Source organism: Rhincodon typus, chromosome 17 (assembly GCF_021869965.1).
Source record: "Rhincodon typus isolate 14 chromosome 17, sRhiTyp1.1, whole genome shotgun sequence".
Taxonomy (NCBI): domain Eukaryota; kingdom Metazoa; phylum Chordata; class Chondrichthyes; order Orectolobiformes; family Rhincodontidae; genus Rhincodon; species Rhincodon typus.
This window is the reverse complement of record NC_063348.1, coordinates 26,178,094-26,202,040: the sequence shown is the minus strand read 5'-3', so window position 1 is coordinate 26,202,040 and position 23,947 is coordinate 26,178,094. Positions and strand designations below refer to the sequence as shown.

At 38.9% G+C, this 23,947-nt stretch overlaps 1 protein-coding gene across 1 annotated transcript in view; it reads right to left on the bottom strand.

Annotated features, from left to right (window-relative positions):
• sbf2 (SET binding factor 2) overlaps window positions 1–23,947 on the bottom strand; it is a 207,845-nt gene that overhangs the window by 138,746 nt on the left and 45,152 nt on the right. Inside the window, exon 7 of the mRNA XM_048607330.1 lies at window positions 7,339–7,407. Within this exon, the coding sequence (XP_048463287.1) occupies window positions 7,339–7,407 (69 nt within the window). The remainder of the gene's footprint in view (window positions 1–7,338; window positions 7,408–23,947) is intronic.

Here is a 23,947-nt window from a genome sequence, read left to right as displayed (position 1 = left end):
CATTTTAGACTTAAGGGGAAATGTGTGGGCATGAAAGCTTAGCTAGCTGAAGTAAATTGACACACCAGGCTAGATAAATTAATAGAAAAGTGGCAGATATTGAAGGGAATATTTCAGAATAACCAGAATACATGTATTCTACCATAAAGAAAAGTTCTAAGGGGAGGACCCTCATCCATGATTAACTAGTGAAGGAAAAAATCAAACTTAAGGGGAAGCCCATTAGTGCAAAGAGGTGATTGGCAGGTCAGACGATTGGACAGGATATAAAGAAAGACAGTGGATGAGTAAAAGAATAAGCAGGAGGAAGAATTACATATGAGAAGAAGTCAGTTATTTTTAAAAAATAGATAGCAACTGTTTCTGAAAGTATTCAAAAGGAAAAGAGTAGGCAATATGAATGTTCACATTCTGGAGGGTGATAATGAGAAGTTAATAGCGGATAATAAGGAATTTGGGCATGACATGGGCGAATATTTTGCTTCTGTCTTCACTATACAGGGCACAAAAAAAAATCCAGTTATGTCTGTAAATTGAAAGACAGAAGGTAGGGAGGAGCTTGGTGAAATTGCAATGTCTGGGGACATGGTACTGAGCAAACTGATAGAGCTGTGGGTTGATAAGTACCCAGATCCTGAAAGACGTCATCTAGAGTCTTAAAGCAGGAGACTAATGAGATCATAGATGTGTTTATGTTAATTTTCCAAAATTCACTAGATTTTGGATAGGTCCCACCTAATTGGAAAGTAGCAAATATAACTCCTTTATTCAAGTGAAGGGGGCAGGAAACAGGAAACTATTGGTTAATTTGGTTGATGCATGTTGTTGGAATTGATCGAGATGGCTGGGCATTTAGAAAAACACAAGGTAATTAGGAAGAGACAGCATGGCTTTGCAAAAGGAAAATATGTTTAACCTATTTACTGGAGTTCCTTGCAGGAAGTTAGTCTGTGGATAAAGTGAAGCTGATGCTTCAAATTCGAGAAGACATTTAACATGGTACCACATAATAGGCTATTGTGCAAAGTTGGGGCTCATCGTTTAGCGGTGACATATTACCATGAATAGATGAGTGGCACAGAACAGAGGGTGAATAAATGGATCTTTTAGCATCTATGTTGGAGCATCAGTATTTTACAATTTATTTAAAAAGATTTCGATGATGGGAGGCATGGTAGTTAAATTTACACAGGACTCAAAGATAGGTAGCAAAGTATACTGTGAAGAGGACACAAGGACATTGCTAGCAGATGGATAGGTTGAGTGAATGGGCAATAATTCACGTGTCACCAAGTTATTATGTTTAGACAGCATGCAATTAAGGTGAATACAATGCTATTCTGTATTAAGAAAGAAATTGAACATTAAAGCTAGGATGTTGTGTTTCCATTATGAGATATTGATAAGAACATAGCGCACAGTTTTGATCTCTTTATTTAAGGAAGAATATAAATATATTAGTGGCAACTCAGAGGAGTTTTGATTGATTGATATCTAGAATAAGTGAGGAGAGGTTTGACAAAGTGGGTTTGTTTCCAATGGAGTCTAGAAGAGGGGTGGCTTGACTTAAGTATACAAGATCCTCAACAGTCTTGACAAAGTGGACATGGAGAGGATGTTTCCTCTGGCGGATGAGTCCAAAATTAACAGCATTGTTTGACGGACAATTTATTTAACACTCCAGGCCAAAGGGGCCTTTTAGGCACCCAAAGCATGCATCATGAGCCAACATTTTGCTTGACTGGATTGTGAAGATTGAATGTTTTTCCTCTTTAAACTACAGAGAATGGTCTGTAAGATAGATAGATATATATATATATAAAAAACTTGCTGTATTTACCTTTCTTGTGTTATAAACTTGAAATATTTCTCAAATTTTATAAGTCCACATAAAACTTGATACTTGCATTTATGCTTAACTGTGCTGGGCATTCATTTTAATCCATATGCTGTAGACTCAGAGCTGTATTCACTATTCTATGTACAAGTTTACATAATTTCACAGAACTGTTGACATCACCTGTCACAGAATTCCCAACCTTTGACCCACTCATGTAGCTCCAGTAGATATCTAACTGGTCCAGGTATCCTCTGGTTAGGGGCGATGTTGTGGTACATCTTTAAATAGGCGTGGCTATAATCTTGGGTACATCACCAGATAAGAAATTATGGATGGGTCTACATGGGTCTAGAATGGGTTTATCAATGGTACCACATTTGGGGTTTACCAATATCATTTGAGTAGTTGGTGCGCTTGTTTTCAGCAGTTAGAAAAGGAAACAAAACAGTTGTAAGCTTTTGGAATCTGAAAACTTTTGGTTCTTATAGATAACATCTATAACTTCTACAATTTGCCAGCAATTTGCAGGCTCTACATTGGAGTAAGGACACCATCTGCAACATCTCTCTGACACCGAGACTTTGAATTCTTCAGACTCTAATTGGAGGCCCAAAGGCATATTGAACATTCCCACATGCAGCTGCTTAGCAGGGCACCGAGTTCTAACAAAACACTTCGAGCTCAAGAGCTTCCAGTTCAACTTGGAACTGCAACATGCAAGTTCAACAGAGGCTGAAAGAAGAAAAGGATTCCAATAAGATATGGTTCACCTTAGAAGACCACCTCCTGGCCAAGCTCAACTTTCATATTCGCCACCTGGAATTCAGGTTCTTAAAACAGTCGAAAGCACCTATAGGTCACTCTGTCTGTTGCTGTAGAGAAAGTGTCAAGAGTCTGGATAAATTGATGCCCAGTATTAGGGGTGCCAGCATTTGAATTAAGCAGAAAGAAGGGAGTCAGTGACAGGATAAGTTGAGGCACAGGATCAGCAGGACTGCAAAGGGAGGTCAGTCCTACTTTGGCAGCTGCAGTTTCAGGGGGGGTTTTGTTTAGAAGAACAAATTAGTGACAGCACAGGAAAGTGGTGTGCTGATTGGTTTGAGAATTTAAAGCATGTATTTTTGTAAGAAGAAATAATTAAGTAATAACAGGTACAAGTGAAAGTCAGGGCCAATATAATAAAGTAATAAGTAAGCAAAGTATGGTCAGGGCAGTTAATAGTATTCTTAAATAAGTATAATTGAAAATATTTTTCTAATAAAGGGAGTAACTAAGGGGCTTAAAGGAAGTCATGACAGCAGAGCTCACATCTGTGATATGCTCCTCCTACGCTATGTGACAAAACACGGAAGCTTCAGTTCTATCATGTGCAGGAAATGTGTCCAGATTCAGCCACTGCCTTACCATGGTTTGGAGCTGGAGCTGGAGCTGCAGGTGAATTCACTGTGGAGAAACCACAAAGCTGAGCATATTGTGGATAGCATGTTCAGTGAAGTAGTCACACAGGAGGTTCTATTTATTCATTCACAGAATAAGGGCATTGCTGGCTAGACCAGCATTTATTGCCCATCTCCAGTTTACCAGAGGGCAGTTAAAAGTCAACCACATTGCTATGGGTCGAGAGTCACATGTAGGCCAAACCAGGGAAGAAGAGCAGCTTCCTTCCCCATAGGACAGTAGTTAACCAGATGGGTTTTTTTATGACAATAGTTTCATGGTTATCATTAGACTCAATTTCAGATTTTTACTGAATTCAAATTCCACAAACAGCCATGGTGGGATTCAAACATGGGTCCCCAGAACATTACCTGAACCTCAGGATTAATGGTTTAGTGATAATACGACTTGGCCATCACCTCCTCTGGATGTGAAAACTGAACAGGCAGAAAGGGCATGGAAGTGGAAGACAATGGCACAGCCAATAAATGTAAATCTCACAATGTTTGACTTCCGAATTCATAAAGCATCACAAGTGTTTGAGACAGGCTAGATGAACTGGACTGCTCTTCTGATACTTTTCTATGATGCTATAATTTGATGCTGAAAACACAAATGAGCCATTCAGCACTCCTCTTGATCATCTCCTTTAAATTATACAGAACCAATTTTATCTTTGATGGCTGAAGACAAGAGTAGTGAAGAGGTGGCTGAGATGGAAGTTGTGCTTTTTCCAATGAGTTTTTAATCCATGGCCATTTGGATGATCGTGACAGTCACCACAGCACTTAGCTTCTTCTCATCTGCTTCTGCTGTCAGGTACACTTAGGCACTTGTGTCTCACACTTATCAAGCTATCTCAAAGTGGTTCACAAACAAACTATTTTCAGCAGCAAAAACATTTGTCTGCAAATATGCCAGTTACTGTGCATGCAGGAAGATACTATTCACAACATTTAACCAAGTAACTTGATGCTTTGTTTTGGTACGCTTGGATATTTCTACTTGCAAATACCTCTGTTAGTTACTATCAACATTCATCACAGCTCTTTAGATTTGGTAATTGGGATGCTTCCCAAAGGAGACAACATTTACTTTACACATAAGGAAAATCTTAAGGCATGCAAACTGTAGAACAGTTTGAATTAGAAACTCTTAAACATGATCAACTTCTACATGTACAAAGACATTATGATAAAAGGAAAAATTTCTTCCTTAAACAATGCTTCTTGAATGACACATTATGCAGCAGTGTGTGTAATTTTAGAAGTTTACAAAAAATTGATCCACTTGATAGAAATATATTCATTCTGAATGTTGCAGTACAAATATAGATCCCAATGTGTCATCTTTTACTTTTCTATAACAAAATTACTGTTTTTTTTAAATCACTTAAAAATATCAAGATTGAGTGGCCAAATGTGGAGAAGTGGGTGAGGTCCTTAACGAATATTTTGCATCAGTATTCATAAAGGAGGACGACATTGTGGATAGGTGATTCTAGAGGGGGGTATGTTGATGTTCTGGGGTATGTCGTATAAAATGTCGTATGTGTGTTTTGAAAAGCATTAAGATAGACAAATCCTCAGGACCTGACGCGATCTATCCCAGGATTTGGAAGGAGGCAAGAGAGGAAATTGCTGAAGCCTTGAATGAAATCTTTGTATCCTCTGTAGTCACAGGAGAGGTCCCAGAGGCCTGGAGGATAGCCAGTATGTTTTCTTTATTTAAGAAGGGCAACAGGGAAAATCTGGAAATTAAAGGTTGGTGAGTCTTATGGCAGTGTAGGGAAATTATTAGAAAAGATTCTTAGGGACGGGATTTACTCACATTTGGAAAAATGTTGACATTAGCAAGAAACAGCATGGCTTTTGCGGGGGAGGTCAGGTCTCACAAACTTGAATGAGTTTTTTGAAAAAGTGACAAAGATGATTGATTAAGGCAGGGCAGTGGATGTTGTCTACATGGACTTTGACAAAGCACCTCATGGCAGACTGATTCAGAAGGTGAAGTCACATGGGATGCATGGTGAAGTGGCAAAATAGATATAGAGCAGGCTTGGTCATAGAAGAGAAACAGTAGAGGTAGAAAGTTGTTTTTCTGACTGGGGATCCTTGACCAGTAGTGTCCCACAGGGATCAGTGCTGGAACCCCGTTTGGAGGAGAATGTAGGTCGTCTGATGAGTAGGTTTGTGGATGACACAAAGATTGGGCGAGTTGCAGATAGTGAGGAAGATTGCCAGAGAATACAGGAGAATATAGATAGGCAAGACAATTGGGTGGGAAATGGCAGATGAAATTTCATGCAGGCGAATGCAAGGTGAAGCATTTTTGAAGGTCTAATGCATGAGCGAAGTATACGATAAATGGCAGAACTCTTGGAAGCATTAATATACAGAGAGATCTAAATGTAGAGGTCCATAGTTCCCTGAAAGTGGCAACACAAGTGGATAAGGTGGTGAAGATGTACGGAATGTTGGCCTTCATCAATCAGGGTATAGAGTGTAAAAATTGCTAAGACATGTTGCAGCTGTATAGAACTTTGATCAGGCCACATTTGGAGTATTGCGTACAGTTCTGGTTGCCACATTACCAGAAGGATGTGGCCTGGTTTGGAGGATATTAGCTATGAGGAGAGATTGGACAGTCTTAGTTTGCTTTCACTTGAATGTCGGAGGCTGAGGGGGCAACCTGATAGAAGTTTACAAAATGAGAGGCATAGTTAGAATGGACACTCAAGAGTCATTTTCCCAGGGTAAAAGTGTCAGTTATTACAGGACACAGGTATAAGGTAAAAGGGGGAAAAGTTTAAAGGAGATATGTGAGACAAGTTTTTATTTTAAAAACAGTGGTAAGTGCCTGGAATGGCTGCCAGAGGATGTGGTTGAAGCAGATATAATAGCATCATTAAAGAGGCATTTTGATAAATGCATGCAAAGACAAGGAATGGAGGGATATGGCTTGTTCCTGTGCTGTACCATTCTTTGAATGTAAAACGCAGAACGAATCAAAGATGGTAAATAACTGGAAAGTTCAAAAAGTAAAACACCTCATTTGCAAGATCAAATTGAGAGACATCCTACTAATTATGCAAAATATTTCCGGCTTAATTTTCTTTAACCAAAGCTGCTATTAATCAATGACTTGTGCAGATTCTTTCCCTGCTTCTCTTGCCCCTTGTGTTTTTCTTCATTACCCATAGTTTTTTGTTTTACATCGGAAGGAGATGACAATCATCTTTTCCATGTTTATCATATACTAAGTTCATTATTGCTGGAAAAGAAGGACATTTACAGAGGAGGGAAAAATAGTTGATGTTAGTTTGCCTTTTAGCCTTTATTACATTCTTGACACCAATGAGGCAGAACAGCAGAGAATGAACAAAATTAATCACAGCTGGGGCAAACAAAGTCGGTGTGGGGCAGTCCTATCATTTGCATCTGAAAACTGCATTTGAAGTTAACAATGCCTATTAAATTCGATAGATTTGCCTCACAAAATGTGGACATTGTTATACCTTTCACGTAACTAATTCGACATAAAATCTCTGCATTACATATTTTTGTAATGACTGAATGAGTGAATTGATAGTAGTTCATTTTACATTTATGACGTTTTAATGACAAATGCCATTAATGGTCTTACGTCAAGAAGTGACAACATAGCGTTCGTCTGATGAATAATTAACTGCCGTTTGCTGGCTAATTTATATCACTTCTTACTTTGCGCATTCATTAAAAGTTTACAGATGCAGCTTTATAATCCTTGAAGGTAAAGAAAAGCAAAGTTAAGTCAACACGAGAATTCTCAGCACAACTACTGACTGTTTCTGCCCACGGCATTTCATTAATTCTCAGTGCATTTTCCAAAATCGTTTGGTGACAAATATGTTGTTATAAAGGAGGACATTATTTTAAAAATCAAATGTGATACATTCACATTTTGAGCCACTTCTTAAAATATCTAATTGCTACGTTTTGAACCCAGACCTTTGTACAATCAAATCCAGACGAGACTAAATTTGCCCTGAGGAATTTTCGCATGAAATCACATGGGCTTACCCGGTAAAATGCTGTTGTCAGTGGCAGCAATGTAGCTGCAACATAATATTCTTCAGAAGCTGAACAATCCTGGAAGAAATAAACAGGAAATCATAAATCTTGATACCTTACATTCTATACATTTGTAACCAAATTATCTCAGCTCAATTACCACCCACCTGTTTGATAGAGAGGCAATGCGTGGAAGAATACAATTAACTAGTCCCAACAATAATTGACTACAGACTATCTTTGGGGACCTATCACTTAGTTTTAAGTGTACTACTGGGATACAAGCTACATTTTGAATGAGTAACATGACACAGAACCTGCAGCAATTTGCAAAGAAAGATCTTGCTAAACATCCCAAAGATGAACATACATAGTACATAACTCCTTTGAAAGATATGCAAACTTAATCAAAATTATTCTCAATATTAAGTCCTGAGACATTAATGAATACCAACAGTTTATCCAAAATGGTTTGACACATGTGAATTATTTTAACCAAAATGCCAAGAATGTTTCTGAAAGCGATCATGAGGCCCAGAGCAATAAAGTTCACAAAAATCAGGCTGTAATCTTCTGGTAAGGAAATATTTGGAATGCCAAGATGCACTCTGACTTTTAGACCACAGCAGGGCTTCATTCTTAGAGACTGTGTCCAAATTTTAAACTACAACAGCTGCACTTTAAAGTCACAGACACTATTCAAGGCATTCTAAGTATATTGTTTCATTAAAACTACTACCGACCAGAATACCATAAGATGAGGCAGCAACTTTCAAGCACTGAAATCTGCTATTCTTGTGTAAACTGCCTTTTTGCTAATTGTTTACTTTTAAGTAACTATATATTTAAAAACTATTTCCATTTTACAAAAAAAAAATAATTTTTGAAATATACACTAGTAGCACATATAATTTTATGTCAAAGATCTTTTAATTTAAATGTACTAAATGCTTTCAATTTCAAACTGATATTAGCACTAGCTATTCGTTTTTGGTTACAGCATTGTTTTGCAGAAAGAAATAATGACATACCAGTCAAGGCACAAGGACGGTGGTACTTTCCTAGTTAAGCAATGTGAATGAAGGAAGAGCATTCAGGCTCTGACTATTTGCCGTGATTGACAATAGTGACTATAAGGCAGCATGTGATGGAGCTACTGTAGCAACTACATGCAGGAAGTGTTAGGGAGATTTTCTTAACATTAAAAATCTATCCATTGGAAGGATAATCTGACCTGATAGGGTCGAAGAGATAGAAATCACAGTTAAGAGGTATAATTTGAGTTTCACAGCTCAAAATTAGTTACTTATCAAATATCACAAGCTTGCATTATTGTTCTTGCTTCATGAAATGTACTTAATTGCCCAACTAGTATAAAACTATTCCTAACTATGTGTATATAATGAATAAATTCAATAAAGTGACAACATCCTTGATTATTATAGGAAAATATTGAGATTGAGAAACGAGATCAATAAGTGCTAATCTCCAAATGCTTCCTGTGCCATGTGGAAGATAGGTTAATAGAAAGAAAATTTTGGCACAGGAAAAAGGTGCACTGGACCAAGTTCTGGATTAAGGAACAATGTTCATCTGCACCAAAACACCAATGTCCTTAGAGAGAGAACAAAACTACGAGAGTAGAGAACAATTTAATTAGCATTTAAAAAAACTTGCAATTATCCAACATGTTTCTTGACCTGAGGACGGCCTAAAGCACTTCACTGTAATTACTGCCTTGGCAGTCAAGGTGTTAACATACAGATAATTTGTTTCAGTGATGCTAGTGGAGTATTAAAAACTGGCCAAAACTGGCAGTGAAAAATTCCCTACTTTTCTATGAACAGCAGAGGGGGTAGGCATGGTCTTGATTTTTAACATCACTGCCAAAAGGTGGCAATGTCGCATTATTATTATTTAGCAAATGAAGATCCCCAGAACCAAATGATCAGCGTCCTCATTGAATTTAAGGTGATGAATCTGCCACACAGTCTAAGAGGGGACACTCCCCAGTAACTTGCAGAATATTTGTCTCACAGTTAAGTGGTTTGTACTGAGGTCTCAGTAGTGGGGGTTGGCCGAGCAAGGGCCCAAGCTTGTTATGAATCCATCTAGCTAGGGCCACTCTTGCAGCATTTGCTCATTATTACCATGAAGTAGGAGAGAGAATGTTATACAGGGTATCCATAAAACCAGAGAGTAACTAATATAGAGACAACAAGGTGCAGGGGTGGATGAACACAGCAGGCCAATCTAATATAGCATCTGTGTTCAAGAAGGCAAATAAATGCAGAAGAACTGGTTAACTACAGATATTATATGAGGAGAGATTGAGTAGACTGAGACTGTACCTACGGAATTTAGAAGAATGGGGTGGGGGGGGATAATTTAGAAGAATTGGGGGGGGATCTTTTAGAAACATAAAATTATGAAGGGAATAAATAAGATAGATTCAACGAAGTGTCACTGCAGGTGAAACTAGAACAAGAGGTCATAGCCTCAAAATAAGAGGTAGCAGATTTAGGACTGAGTTGAGGAGAACTTCTTCACTCAAAGGGTTCTGAATCTGTAGAATTCCCTGCCCAGTGAAGCAGTTGAGATTACTTAAAATAGATAGAATTTTGAACAATAAAGGAATTAAGAGTTATGATGAGCAGGCAGCTAAGTGGAGCTGAATAGCAGAGCAGGCTCGACAGGCCAGATGGCCTACTCCTGCTCCCATCTCTTATGTTCTTATTAGATGTGGAAACATTCTTAGAAGTCAAGCTTCAAGCTAAAAGTAATGAGCATTTAGAATGCAAGTGTTCAGCTAGTACGGATTTGTTAAAGCTAAGTTGTGTTTTGAGCTTTTTTTTTGGAATAGTAACCAATTAGAATGATAGAAGGAATAGTATAAAAGTGATATAGATATTTATGCAAGTTTATAGTCTAACTAATTCTCCTGGTCTTTTAGCAGGACATTTACTAGAGCTATACGGTGGTGAGCTGTTCAGTTTTAAACTCCAGACTGTAAATATTTCCTCAACAGTTCAGTCAACTTGCACATAAACTCTTTGGGCTACGTTCAGTAAACATTTCTGTAAATTAACAGTGGTGTGGAGATGCCAGTGTTGGACTGGGGTGGACAAGGTCAGAAATCACACGACACCAGGTTATCATCCAACAGGTTTATTTCAAAAGCTTGCATTTTCAAACAAACCTGTTAGACTATAACCTGGTGTTGTGTGATTTCTGACCTTGTAAATCATCAGAATCAAGGTAGGAGAAATCAGATGCATAGCAAACAGAAATTCTGCAAGTTCAGACATTCTAGCACCTTGATTTGAATATTGCTAAACATGATGGCCTTTTCTTGTGTGATCAGATACCTGACTGCCCACAAAAAAGGAATCAATACAACATGGTAGGAAGTGGTTGGAACCAAAGTATATCATTTTTATGTATTTGTTCATCAGATGTGGGCACTGCTAGCTAGGTCAGCATTTAGTGCCCATCTCTGATATTTGTACGTACTTGTGTTTGGATATAACATTTTCTGACAGAACCTTGGAACAAATTCAACTTCAAAGATGATATGGGGGTTCTGTTATAACATGATAGATGCGTTCCTGTGAAATGACGCATTGTAGAAAATTGCACTATAGAAATAACGGGGCCTATGGGAAAAGGGGGTTAGGGGGCAGACCAACCAAAAAAAAATCACTCAAAATGACTCAAAAATCACTCAAAAGTGTAACACAAAGGATAGCACTGTTTGAACAAATGTTTAATTCACATCCAGTAATGAAATACAGTAAATTTATCACCTTAACTTGAAAAAGTGTTAAGATGACTTGATGGGGGAGGAGGTTCTGAGGTAGCTCTGTCGTTAATGCAGTGACTGAGGGTTGTCATCGTCACCACCACCACTTTCAGGTGCAGTTGTGGTTGCAGGGTTAGGGCGAAAAATAGTTAATCCAGGAGTGGATGGCTGTGGTTCATTGTCTTCTGACAATGGGGGTTGGCTTAAAAAAAAATCCGGTTTTGCTGCTTCGTCCTTTTTCATCTTTCATGAAGAAGCAGTTCACAGGGTGCCAAAGAAGATTTTAGTTCACAAACTGCTACCTTGCTGTGTTCTGCAATGTAATCATTGTCCTCTAATCGTTGCAACTGCTTCTCAATTTCCCTCAGAATAGAAGACAAAACAGAAGTGGAAAGCTCTCATGATGCTGCATCCTGGACTTCACGTTCTTCATCTCCAGTTTCCTCAGCGACAAGTTGTTGTAGATCAGCTGTAGAGATTTTCACATTGGGCCTCAAGCAGCTCTTCAACATCCTCACTCTCCACTTCTTCAAATCCAGCTTGTTTTGCAAGATCAGCACAATTTTTTTTACACTTGGGAGCTCATCTGACAGATCAAAGCTTTTTAGATCTTGGAAAAAAATCTGGGAGAAGCTTCCGCCAAACTGCATGCAAGCAGTCTTTACTGACATCACCCCAGGCCTCCACGATACTGTCAATTGCATTCTTGATGTTTTAGCTCTTCCAAAATTGAAGAACGCTCAGTGGCTGCAATCAGTGTCTTAAATGTGTGCCTTAAATAATAAGCTTTAAAAGCTGCTGTTGCACCCTGGTCCATGTATTGAAGGAGAGATGTTGTGCTTGGGGGTACAAAATGCACTTTGATATTTTCAGAAAGCTCACCAATGGTCTGTGGGTGTCTTGGCACATTATCCAAGATGAGGTGAATCTTGAAATCCACATTTTTCTTTTTCTGCAATACTTTTTAAAAACATCTTCAAAAACATCAAGAATAAGTTCAGAAAAAAATTGCCCTGTCATCCAAACTCTTTTGCTTGATCTAAAGTAGATGTCTAGAGTAGACTTAAGGTAATCTTTCAAGGCTCGCAGGTTGGCAGAGTGGTACACCGCCACAGGCTTAGGCTTTAAGTCTCCACTGACATTGGCACCCAGCAGCATGGTCATATGATCCTTTGCCACCTTAAAGCCTGAAGCATGTGCTTCATTCATAGAAAAGTAGATTCTTGATGGCATTCGCTTCCAGTATATACCTATCTCATCCAAAATGAAAATTTGACTCAAGTTGTAGCCTTCTTTGTCAATTTTTTTTAAATTATGGGAGGAAACGTCAACGCATGTTCATCTGCACTGGCAGCTTTGCCACATAACTTTACATTATGAAAAGCATAGCAGTTCTTAAAACCTGCAAACCAGCCACTACTAGCACTAAAGACAGGGACACCTGCAGGATTTTTGGCCTTGTTTTGTTAGATCTTCATAAATTGATAAGGCATTCTCTTTTACGATGAGAAAGGTGGTCCCAGATCACTTGTTTATTTGCCCCCACACTTAGAAGCCAGTCTATCTCCTCAAGTTCCTTTGTCTGTGACCTCCCAGATTTGCTAGCATTCAGACTTGTTCCAGCAATTCAACTTGCTTTAATCTTTTCTGCATTGTCTCGAATGGTGTTGAAAAGAACTCCTTCATTGCTGTGAAACAAGCAATATCAAATGTTCTCACATTACACTCAAAATGCTTTACAACATCTAGCTTCTCTTCCAACATTATATATAGCCTTTCTTTTATGTACACCACCTGCAATTTTATCACCAGGATGCTTCTTGTTATTATTCTTGCCATTTTGTGGGTAACACAGCAGAATTGTACAGTATGTCTCACAGAAAGTGTGAGGATCCTTGATGCCAGCATGGGGACTCTTTTGGCACATGCTCAGGACAAAGCCCACAAACCAATCATGTGATCTCATCACTGGAATCTCGTTTTAGCCAACACAAAGTTCGCACTTTGCAAATAAGGTTCCCCTATTTGTAATTTACATTGCCGGTGCACGCGTTATATAAGAACACCCTGCATTACAAAATCTGAACCCTAATTCACAATAATATAGAAGGTATTTTTGTTTGATAGAAAACTAGACACTGCAAATACATGCAGGATGTTGGGCTAGGTTGAAAACTGTGCGTTGGAAGTTTTAAAGTTTCAGATAGTCCTCAGGCAAAGCTGAAGAATATCAGAAATATTTTCCAGGTTCTGATGGCAGATGTCAGAGATGAAACACATTTCTAAGAAAATAAATTAATTCCATCTCTGCAGTCAAACAGCCAAGTGATTATTTAGGAAACAATAAATCGCCTACAAAAACAGCTTTTAGTAAACGTTGCTTTTAATTTATTCGAGTAAAGATGTTAAAGTTAAAATCTCAACACCCATTGAAAACATGAATATCTTTCTAAAAGGTATTGGTCTCTACATGAATCTTAACTGTGGATAAGTACAATTTCGAGAAGAGGTAAAGAGAAGATAAAAAAAATTGAAAGTGAACAATATCACTAAGCAGGCATTTTAGGCAAATAATGAGAAATTAATAAATATTAGCTCTGGCAAGGATAATACGATGGTATCAAACATGCTCTCTTGCAGTAATATACCAATGGGAAAAAGATCCACAACCCTGAAGACCTGAAACCAGACACAAAAACTTGAATGGAAAATCTATACCTGCATCATGATAAAATACTATAAAATGATGCTGTCCTATAAAGGTCCACGTATACTTTGAGATTTAGATGATATTTCTTCAAGCCTTGCAGTTTGTGATACACTAGATATTAAAATTAAAACATAAAAAAGTCTGGGTTGGTGTTCATCCTCAAAACAATTCAAAATTATAATTCCGTGTGGCAACTGTTTTTGTACCCCTTTACCTCTTTCCTTCAACCACCAATCTAACCTATTCTTAACATTCAAGTGATTCATTTGAATCTTGATGTCCAGTGTTGCAATTGACAGGCTCACAGTCTTCTGTCCAAAAAGTTTCTTCTTCTCCCACTCCTAACCGCTTGGCATTTAATGTCATACAGATATTCATCAATCACTGAGTGAGCTTCTTTTTCCAGTCACATCTGAATGGAGCTCAGTAGCAGCATTGCAACACAGCTGGATGAGAACTCCTGCACTTCCGAGCTCGATATATAGTTAAGCTATTATTTTAATCTCATCATTTTGGTAGTGTCCTCCAGTTGACCTTTTAGAGACTACTATTAAATTTACATAAAGCCATCTCTTTTCCTGAATGCAACCCCTACAGTGGATCTCAAACAAGTTTGAGGACTGTTAATTACATATACAGTCGATAGGTATAAAGTCTTTTAAAGGTGTTGACCCTAGATACCTCATTTTCTGACATTAATGTGACGAGTAGCACACTTCCAGTGAATAATGAGTATGCTCTCTCTCTCAATGAATGTTTAGGTACTTATTCACCACTTCAGAATGAGTGAGCTGCAATCAAGTTTCTAGGTGCCTGTTTGCTTGCTTCTTTCTTGTTTTTAAATCTGATTTTATACTCCTATTAATTCCACAGCCTTTAATCCTCTCCCTAAGTTCAGTCTCGGAAATCCATCCACACCAACTTAACCACATTTTCTACACTTGCCATGTTCTTTCACTTTTTCAAGTAACGACACAAACTTCTTTTCTGAATTTTGTTTTGCTGTTTGTAATTATTATTTTTGTTGTATGGATATTGAGCAATTTCATCTCTAATCTTTCTGCTTGGGAACATATCTGCAGTCATCTATTCAAAATGTCTCATTTAACTTTGAAGTCAGATTTTATTTAAAATTTTCTGTTTGCAGTTTACCAAGGAAAAGTCATTAGTTGATAAACATACATTTTGAACTGATTATTTTGAAACTACAATCTTTTTTGGGGTATAACTGATATCGATGAAATTTGCACTATTAGTAATTCATTTGTGGCTAGTTTTCCTCTTTCTTTTGTCAGCTATCTTGTAAATTCCTTTAATACATATCACATAATGCAACCAAATATGGTATCAGTATTCCCATAACTCAATTTTGACTGAAATAATTCTTAATAAATAATATTTTAAACTATGAATCATCAGATTTACCATCTCCTCGGTATTGTTAGAGCTGCCCAGAAAACGGCTGGCAGCTAAGCTGTTTCTCTCGCCCTACAGAATATGACTGACATCTGATTAAACAGAATTAAAAGCCTGCTCCAGCAATTAAGAAAGACACAACGGTACCTTTCAGAAAAGGTCTTTCCGAGGCAAAAGGGAGCCTTGCACAAATGACAGCTGCAAGAAGATTTGTTAGAGACAGTTTGATAAGAAATGTCCAAAGACAGACAGTTTGAAGAATTGCAACAAACATTGAAGTGGAAAGTAAACTCCTGCAATAACAAACACAGATGAACTAATGGGATAGTGGTTCACAAAAAAAATCTCGAAGATCAAACAAGTTCATTAAATTACGGAAGTGATTGATTCTAGTCTCATTAAAGAAGGGATGCTGGCCCATTAGGTGAACAGAGTTAGTTAGGACAAGGGATGTAAATCATCCCAGAAGACAGTCAACCTAGCTCATCATGCAGCTGTGAAAACAGCAGATAACGGCATTTTGCAGCAAGTAGTTGTTTCTTTGAAATTATTCACAATATTAAGAAATAGACTCGAGTTAAAGATCTTCAGATAATCAGAAACAGATTTCAACGTAATTATAAATACACATATATAACAAAATATAAAGATCACTGAAAGTATCAAGAGAAATGATTCAAGTACAGATGTGAAAGTTAATTAGTCTTGGGAAGCTTTCCTTTATCACTAAAGGAATGCCTAGTTTACATTGTAAGAAACAAATTGATCACAATTCATTAGCTAAACAGTGCTAACAGTAGGGATCGAGACAAAACTTTACATATAACTAAGTTTATAAAGAAATTAATATTACGAATGTTACAGCAATCAATAAAAATCAATTGTCTTTTTATAATTAGGACAGTGGGAAAATATAATAGGAGTAACAGAATTTGATAGAGATAGCAGATGAATACAACGAACAACAGAATTCAAGCAGTCCTTAGAGATAAGTGAGTCTGGGACATGGCCGAAGGACTATAGCCAGTAACTTGGAATGTGAATTAATAGGATGCATGGAAAGATCCCAAGGCCTGATGATTATACTGTCTGTTAAACATCATGAGATTAGGGAACCTAGGGCTGTCCACAGGAGTGGACATCATTGATTAGGTGTTTCACAGAATTGCATGTATAGAATAAGACAAAGGGCACAGTGACCACATTGTACGTGATTATTGTAACACAAAATGTACAAAAATATTGTATCTCACTGTTTAAACCAAAGCATCACTGACCTCTCTTCCAACGTGAGCTAAAGATTAAGGGGATAACTGTGTCCTCACGTCGAGGACAGATTCAGGGTAGGGGCGGGGGTCTGTGGCCCTCTACCTGTGTGATCCGGTGACTGCTTGAATAGACTGCAACGTGCCTGAATTCTGCCTGCCTTCTGCATCTTTGTTCTTGGTTGGGGGTTTTGCTTCTACAGGTATACTGTTTGGTTTACTAAGCATAAATTCGTTGAATTATTTACTTGAACCTAGGCAATAATAACCAACTATTTCTGTTCACTGGAAGAAATTTTCAGTTTCAGAAGGTACAAGTTAGGAACAAAATATAATTTGTTTTCTGTTCATTTGTGGGACGTGGGCGTCGCTGGCTGGCCAGCATTTCTTGTCTGTCCCCAGTTGTCTTCGAGAAGGTGGTGCTCAACTGCCGCTTGAACCTCTGCAGTCCACCTGCTGTAGGTTGACCCACAATGCTATTAGGGAGGGAATTCCAGAATTTTGACCCAGCGACAGTGAAGGAACGGCGATATATTTCCAAGTCAAGGGGAACTTGGAGGTGGTGGTGTTGCCATATGTCTGCGGCCGTTGTATTTCTAAATGGAACTGAGTGTGGGTTTGGAAGGTGCTATCTGAGGATCTTTGATGAATTTCTGCAGTGCATCTTGTAGACAGTACACACTGCTGTTACTGAGCATCGGTGGTGGAGGGAGTGGATGCAGTGCCAATCATGCGGGCTGCTTTGTCCTAGATGGTGTCAAGCTTCTTGAGTGTTGTTGGGGCTGCACTCATCCAGGCAAGTGGGGAGTATTCCATAACACACCTGACTTGTGCCTTGTAGATGGTGGACAGGCTTTGAGGAGTCAGGAGGGAAGTTACTCGCCGCAGTATTCCCAGCTTCTGGCCTGCTCTTCCAGTTTTTATTTTGTTACATCTATTAAACTGATCTATCACCAAAAGACTGGCACAGGGATTTGTGTGAACTCAAAAAGCATAAACACCTGAACCCAAGCAATACCAGCTATGATGACATAAGAAAGCACAAGGTATAAAGCTCCTAATCATCCATACAAAACTCCAGTTACATTGATGAACACAATGTGTATTTAAAAACAGGCCATTAAACATGATGCTAGTCAGCTAAGTAAATTTCTGTTTTCGTGTCTTCTCGTTTTCCCCAGCTGAAGGCACTGGAAACTACAAAGGCTGCCTGACAACATCACAATAGTATCACTGAAGACTTTTGCCCCAGAACTAGCTACATCCCTAGTCAAACAGTTCTGCTACTGTCACAACACTGACATCTACCCAGTAATGTGGAAAATTGCCTATGTATATCCTGTCCTCAAAAGGGAAGATAAATCCAATCCAGCACCATCACTCAACTTTTGATCATCGGCAAAGTGATAGAAGGTGATATCTACAGCTCTTAGCAGCATTATTACAGCAATAACCAAGGCCAAGGCCTCTTATCGCCTTATTAGATGCGTTGTCCAGACTTTGAAAAAAGAGCAGAACACAAGAGGTGAAGTGGGAGTCACTGCCCTTGACATCATGCCAGTATCTGACTAACTATGGCATACCACGAAGTCAGGTAAAATCGCAGTAAATGGGAATTATTGATGCGCAGTGGTAGTACCATATACAAGATGCAAGACAGCAACTTGCAAAGAGTCCTCTGACAGCACCTTCCAAATCCATAACCTCTACCACAGTGGCAGCAGTTGTATGGGAGCACTGCCACATACAAGTTCTCCTCCAAGCCACACACAATCCTGACTTGGAACTAAATCACCATTCTTTCACTGTTGTTGAATTAAAATCCTGGAATTCCTATCCTGACAGTACAGTGGTTCAAATAGACAGCTCCACACCAGTTTAGGGCAATTACAGACAGGTAACAAGTTGCCAACACTGCATGAAAACATATTGAAAATATTGCAGTAAACTGTTCTGGACACACTCAAAATGCACTTGCATACATCTTCTATAACGTGCTAATTTGATAATCCCAAGTGAAATGAAAATTGAAGTCTCAAATGAATAACTCTCTGCCTTTTCTATTAGCTTATTTTCAGCATTGACATAAGCTACCAGAACACAGATATGAACAAGTAAGGAAGGTCTATATTTGACTATACCTTAAATCCTTCTCTACATCTTATTTCTACCCAAAAAGCATCCACTGCTTATTTACCTCTTGTTGTATGCTCTTGTGTAATTGAAGTGACTTCACCCTTAATCGTTAAAGCATAGAGAAGAATTAGGAGCAGGAATAGGGCATTAGACTCCTTGAGCTGGCTCTGCCATTAATTAAGACCAAGGTTGATCTCATTATGGCCTTAATTCCATGCTCCTGCTTGTACCCCTAAACTTTCTTGTAGTCAACGAAAATCTCAGACTTGAACATGTTCAATGCTCCAGCCTTCAGTGTTCTCTGGGGTAAGAAAATTTCAATGATTAATGAACCCTCAGAGAAGAATTTCCTCATCTCCATCTTAAATTTTATTTTGAAGCTGTGTCCCCTAGGCTATCCTCCCACCCTTTCATTTTCCTACCCTTCCTTTAGAGCTTCTAACTTGTTATATTTAGTTCACAATTTTAATTCAATAAAAATCTGAAATTTAGATTCGAACAATAATCTTGAAACCATTGCTAATTGTCTGAAAAACCCATCTGATTCACTAATGTCCTTTGGGGAAGCAATTACTATCCTTACCTGGTCTGGCCTACATGTCACTCTAACAACACAAAGTGGTTGACTCTCAATCTGGCCAATTAGGGATAGGCACTAAATGGTGACTGAGTCAGCGACACCCAATTCTTATGAATGAATAATAAAAGAAAAGCGAACTTGCAATCTTGTTTCAGTAAGACGGAGGCCATTCTCTTCAAAGTGAAGTCATTAAATTTATTCTCTCGTATCATATGTTTACACTAAAATTGTTTCTTTGAACTGCATATAACAATTTGTCTTTTTATTCTGTTATTTTGTTGGCATGCTTCAATTTATTCTCGTTTAATTGCTCTGTATCTTTCCATTTTACACTTCTTGTATTGCATGATTATAACGGTCATTTTTTAATTTCTAATATGTTATCTATATCACATTGTCCACCTCAAGTTCAACACCATCCCTCCACCGACCCACTTTCGAGCTAATCCTTCTGACCATCCCATTTATCCTTTCTGTCCCAGCCTGGCCATCAACATATGATAGTCCCCTGATGCATACATGGGCTGGTGCTCTTGCAACCTCATAATTAGGGACATTGAGAGGGTTTTTGATGAAGTACTGGGGACAAGGGCACAAATTTGGGGAGTTGTGGTGAATCAAAGAGTCAGGAAAAGTCAACAGATTAAAGAAATGATAAACATGCAATGATAATAAGGCACAGAAAATATAAATCTAAGATAATACAAGACATACAATACTTAAGGCACTGTATTTGAATTTACATAGCATTCAAAATAAAACAGATATAACACTACAAATAGAAGTAAACAAGTACAATGCAGTGGTCACTACTGAGATGTGGCTGCAGGATGACCTAGATTGGGACCTGAATATTGAAGGATATGAGACATTTAGGAAGGACCGGAAGCTAAGAAAGGGTAAAGAAATCTGTTAAATTAAAGAAATAATAGTACAAATAGAGAGGGATGACAAATTCAGCAAACAATTCAGTGGAGACAAGGAATGTTAAAGGCAAGAAGTCAATTGTGGGAATTGTGTACAGGCCCCCTGACGGTAACCACATTGGAGGACAGGGTATCAAGGAACAAATAATGGGAGCATGTCAAAAAAGATTATCATGGGAGATTTACATATAGACTGGAAAAATCAAATGGAGGGAAAAAGTAGTCTAGTTAAGGAATTCATTGAATGCTTTCAGGACAATTTCTTAGACCAGCATGTTATTACACCAACCACACAGCAAGCTGTAGTAGACCTCCTCTGACCAATGACATTACTGACCTCATAGTGAAAACACCCCTGGCTAGCAGCAACATTAATATGATTGAATTTTACATAAAATTTAAGGTAGAGGAATATGGGCCCAAGACTTACCACGAACTTAAACAAGGGCAACTGTAAGAGCATGAAAACAGAGTTAAAGAAAGTGAACTGGCAATTTAGGTTAAGGGATAGGTCAATTGAGTGACAAACTCTGAAGGTAATATTCCAGAAAGTGCAGAATAGATGCATAATTAATAAAATTCATTAGATTCAGGGAAGGTTCTTTTAGATTGGAAAATAGCAACTGTAGCTCCTTTATTTAAGAGGGGAGGGAGGCAGGAAATATGAAACTACAAGCTAGTTAGCTTAACATCTAGCATGGGGAAAATGTTAGAAGGTATAATGAAAGACAATATAACAGGGCAATTGGTTAAGTTTAAGGTAATTGGGAACAGGCAACATGGTTCTGTCAAAAACAAAACATGCTTAACAAATTTTTTGCAGTTCTTTGAAGAAGGAAAACATGCTGTAGATAAAGGGAAACCCATATATGTATTAAGGCACGGGTAGAACGTGCAAACTTCACACATTCACCCAAGCCTGGAATCAAATTCAGGTCCCTCATGAAACAACAGTGCTAACCATTGATCCAGGAAATAAAAGTTCATGGTATTGGGGTGCTATGTTAGCATGGATAGAACATTGGCTAACTACCAGGAAGCAGTGAGTAGGAATAAATTGTTCTTTTTCAGGCTGGTGGGATGCCAGGGACCCAAATTTGATTCCAGGCTTGGGTGAATGTGTGAAGTTTGCACGTTCGACCCGTGCCTGTGTGGATTTCTGCTAGGTGCTCTGGTTTCCTCCCACTGGCCAAAGACATGCAGGTTACATCGACTGGACATGCTAAATTGCCTTGTAGTGTCCATGGGATAAGATGGGAGAAGTCTGGAGTCTGGGTGAGATGCTGTTTGGAGGATTGGTGTAGACTTGATACGTTGAAAGGCCTCTTACCCACTGTGGGAATTCCATGATTCTGTGATTCTTAATACATATATGGGTTTCCCTTTATCTACAGCATGTTTTCCTTCTGTAATTATACTAGCCTCCACCATTTTCTCTGGCAGCTATTTCCATACACACACCACCTTCTGTGTGAAAAAGTTGCCTCTTAGGCCCCTTTTAAGTCTTTCCCCTCTCACCTTGAACCTATGCCCTCTAGTTCTGGACTCCCCCACCCCCAGGGAAAAGATCTTGGCTATTCACCCTATCCATGCCCCTCATGATTTTATACACCTCTATAAAGTCACCCCTCAGCCTCTGACACTCCAGGGAAAGTGGCCACAGCCTTTTCACCTTCTCCCTATAGCTCAAACCTTCCAACCCTGGCAACATTCTTGTAAATCTTTTCTGAATCCTTTCAATTTTTACAACATCCTTACTATAGCAGGGAGACCAGAACTGCACACAATATTCCAAAAGTGGCTTAACCAGTGTCCTGTACAGCTGCAGCATGACCTCCCAACTTCTATACTCAATGCATTGACCAATAAAGGCAGGCATACCAAACACCTCTTTCATTATGGGTCAGGTAGCATTCATGGAGAGAAAGGAAGCTAGTGTTGAGTCTAGTTGACACTTCATCAGATCTGATGAAGAGTCATCGAGACGCGAAACATTAGCTTGCTTTCTCTCCATGGATGCTGCCCGACCCACTGTGATCTCCAGCACCTTTATTTTCAGTTCAGATTCCAGCACTTGTAGTAATTTGCTCCTGCCTTCTTCATTATCCTGTCTGCCTGTGAGTCCACTTTCAAGAAACTATGAACCTGCACTCCAAGGTCTCTGTTCAGCAAACTCCCCAGGACCTTACCATGAAGTGTAGAAGTCCTGCCCTGATTTGATTTTCCAAAATGCAGCACCTCACATTTATCTAAATTAAACTCCATCTGCCACTCCTCGGCCCATTGGCTCATCTGATTATTTATCTAAAAGGTGAGAAATTGTAGATCTCCGAGATGTATATGGATCTGGGTGTACTTGTGTAAGAGTTGCAAGACCAGAATGCAATTACAGCAAGTAATCAGGAAACAGTAGAATGTTAGGTTTTATTGTGAAGGGAATTGAATGCAAGAGTAGGGAGGTCATGCTTCAGTTAGACAGAGGCATGGTGAGACCACATCTGGAGTACGGTGTACCGTACTGATCATCATACTCATGTAAAGATGCCCATGTGCTGGAAGCTGTTCACAGCAGGTTTACTGGACTAATACATGGAGTGACAGAACTGCCTTGAGGAAAGGCTAGATAAAGCTGGTTTCTATTCTCTGGAGTTTAGAAGAGTCAAAGGTGACGTAATTGAAACATAAGATCCCAAGGGTAGTTGACTAGGTGGATGTCGAAAGGATCTTTCCTCTTCTGGGAGAATCAAGGACTGGAAATTATAGTTTAAAAATAAAGGGTCGCCCACTTAAGATATCAATGAGGGTTGAGTGTCTTTGAAATTCTCTTCCTCAAAAGGCAGTGGATGCAAAACTTTTTTATTCACTCATTCATGGAACATGGTCAGGGCTGTCTGGCCAGCATTTATTACCTCTTCCTAATTGCCTTTGAGAAGGTGGTGGTAAGCTGTCTTCTCAAACTGTTGCAGTCTACATGCTGTTGGTTGACCTACAATGCCCTTCAGGAGGGAATCCCAGGATTTTGACCATGCAACAGTGAAGGTGCAATAAAAGAACAATGATCTATTGCCAAGTCAGGAAGGTGTGGAAATTGGAGGGAAACTTGCAAGTGGTGGTGCTCCCAGATATCTACTTCCCTTGACCTTCTAGATGGAAGTGGGTGTGGATTTCAAAAGGTGCTGCATAAGGATATCTGATGAATTTATTCAGGGCATCCTATTGATAATACATTCTGCAGTTACTGACAATCAGCGGTGGAGGGTTTGGCTGCTTGTAGATGTAGGGCCAATCAAATCACTTGCTTTCTCCTGGATGCTGTTAAGCTTCCTGAGTAATGTTGGAACTGCACCCATCCAGGCAAGTGGGCATATTCCATCACACTCCTGACTTGTGCCTTGTACATGGTGGACAGGCTTTAACGATTCAAGAGGTGAGCTATTTGCTGCAGTATTCCAATACCTGACCTGTTCTTGTTGCTACTCTGTTCATGTAGCGAGTCGTTGAGTTTCTGATCAATGGTAATCCCAGGATATTGATAGTGGGGGATTCAGTGATGGTAACATTAAGTCAAGGCGCAGTGGTTACATCATCACTTCTTGGGGATGGCCATTGCCCGGCAATTGTGTGGCATGAATGTTAATTGCCACTCACCATGCCAAACCCAGATGTTGTCCAGATCTTTTGTATTTGAATGTAGAATGATTCAGTATCTGAGGAGTTGCGAATACTGCTGACAATTGTGTATCATTGGCAAACATCCCCACTTCTGACCTTATGATGGATGGG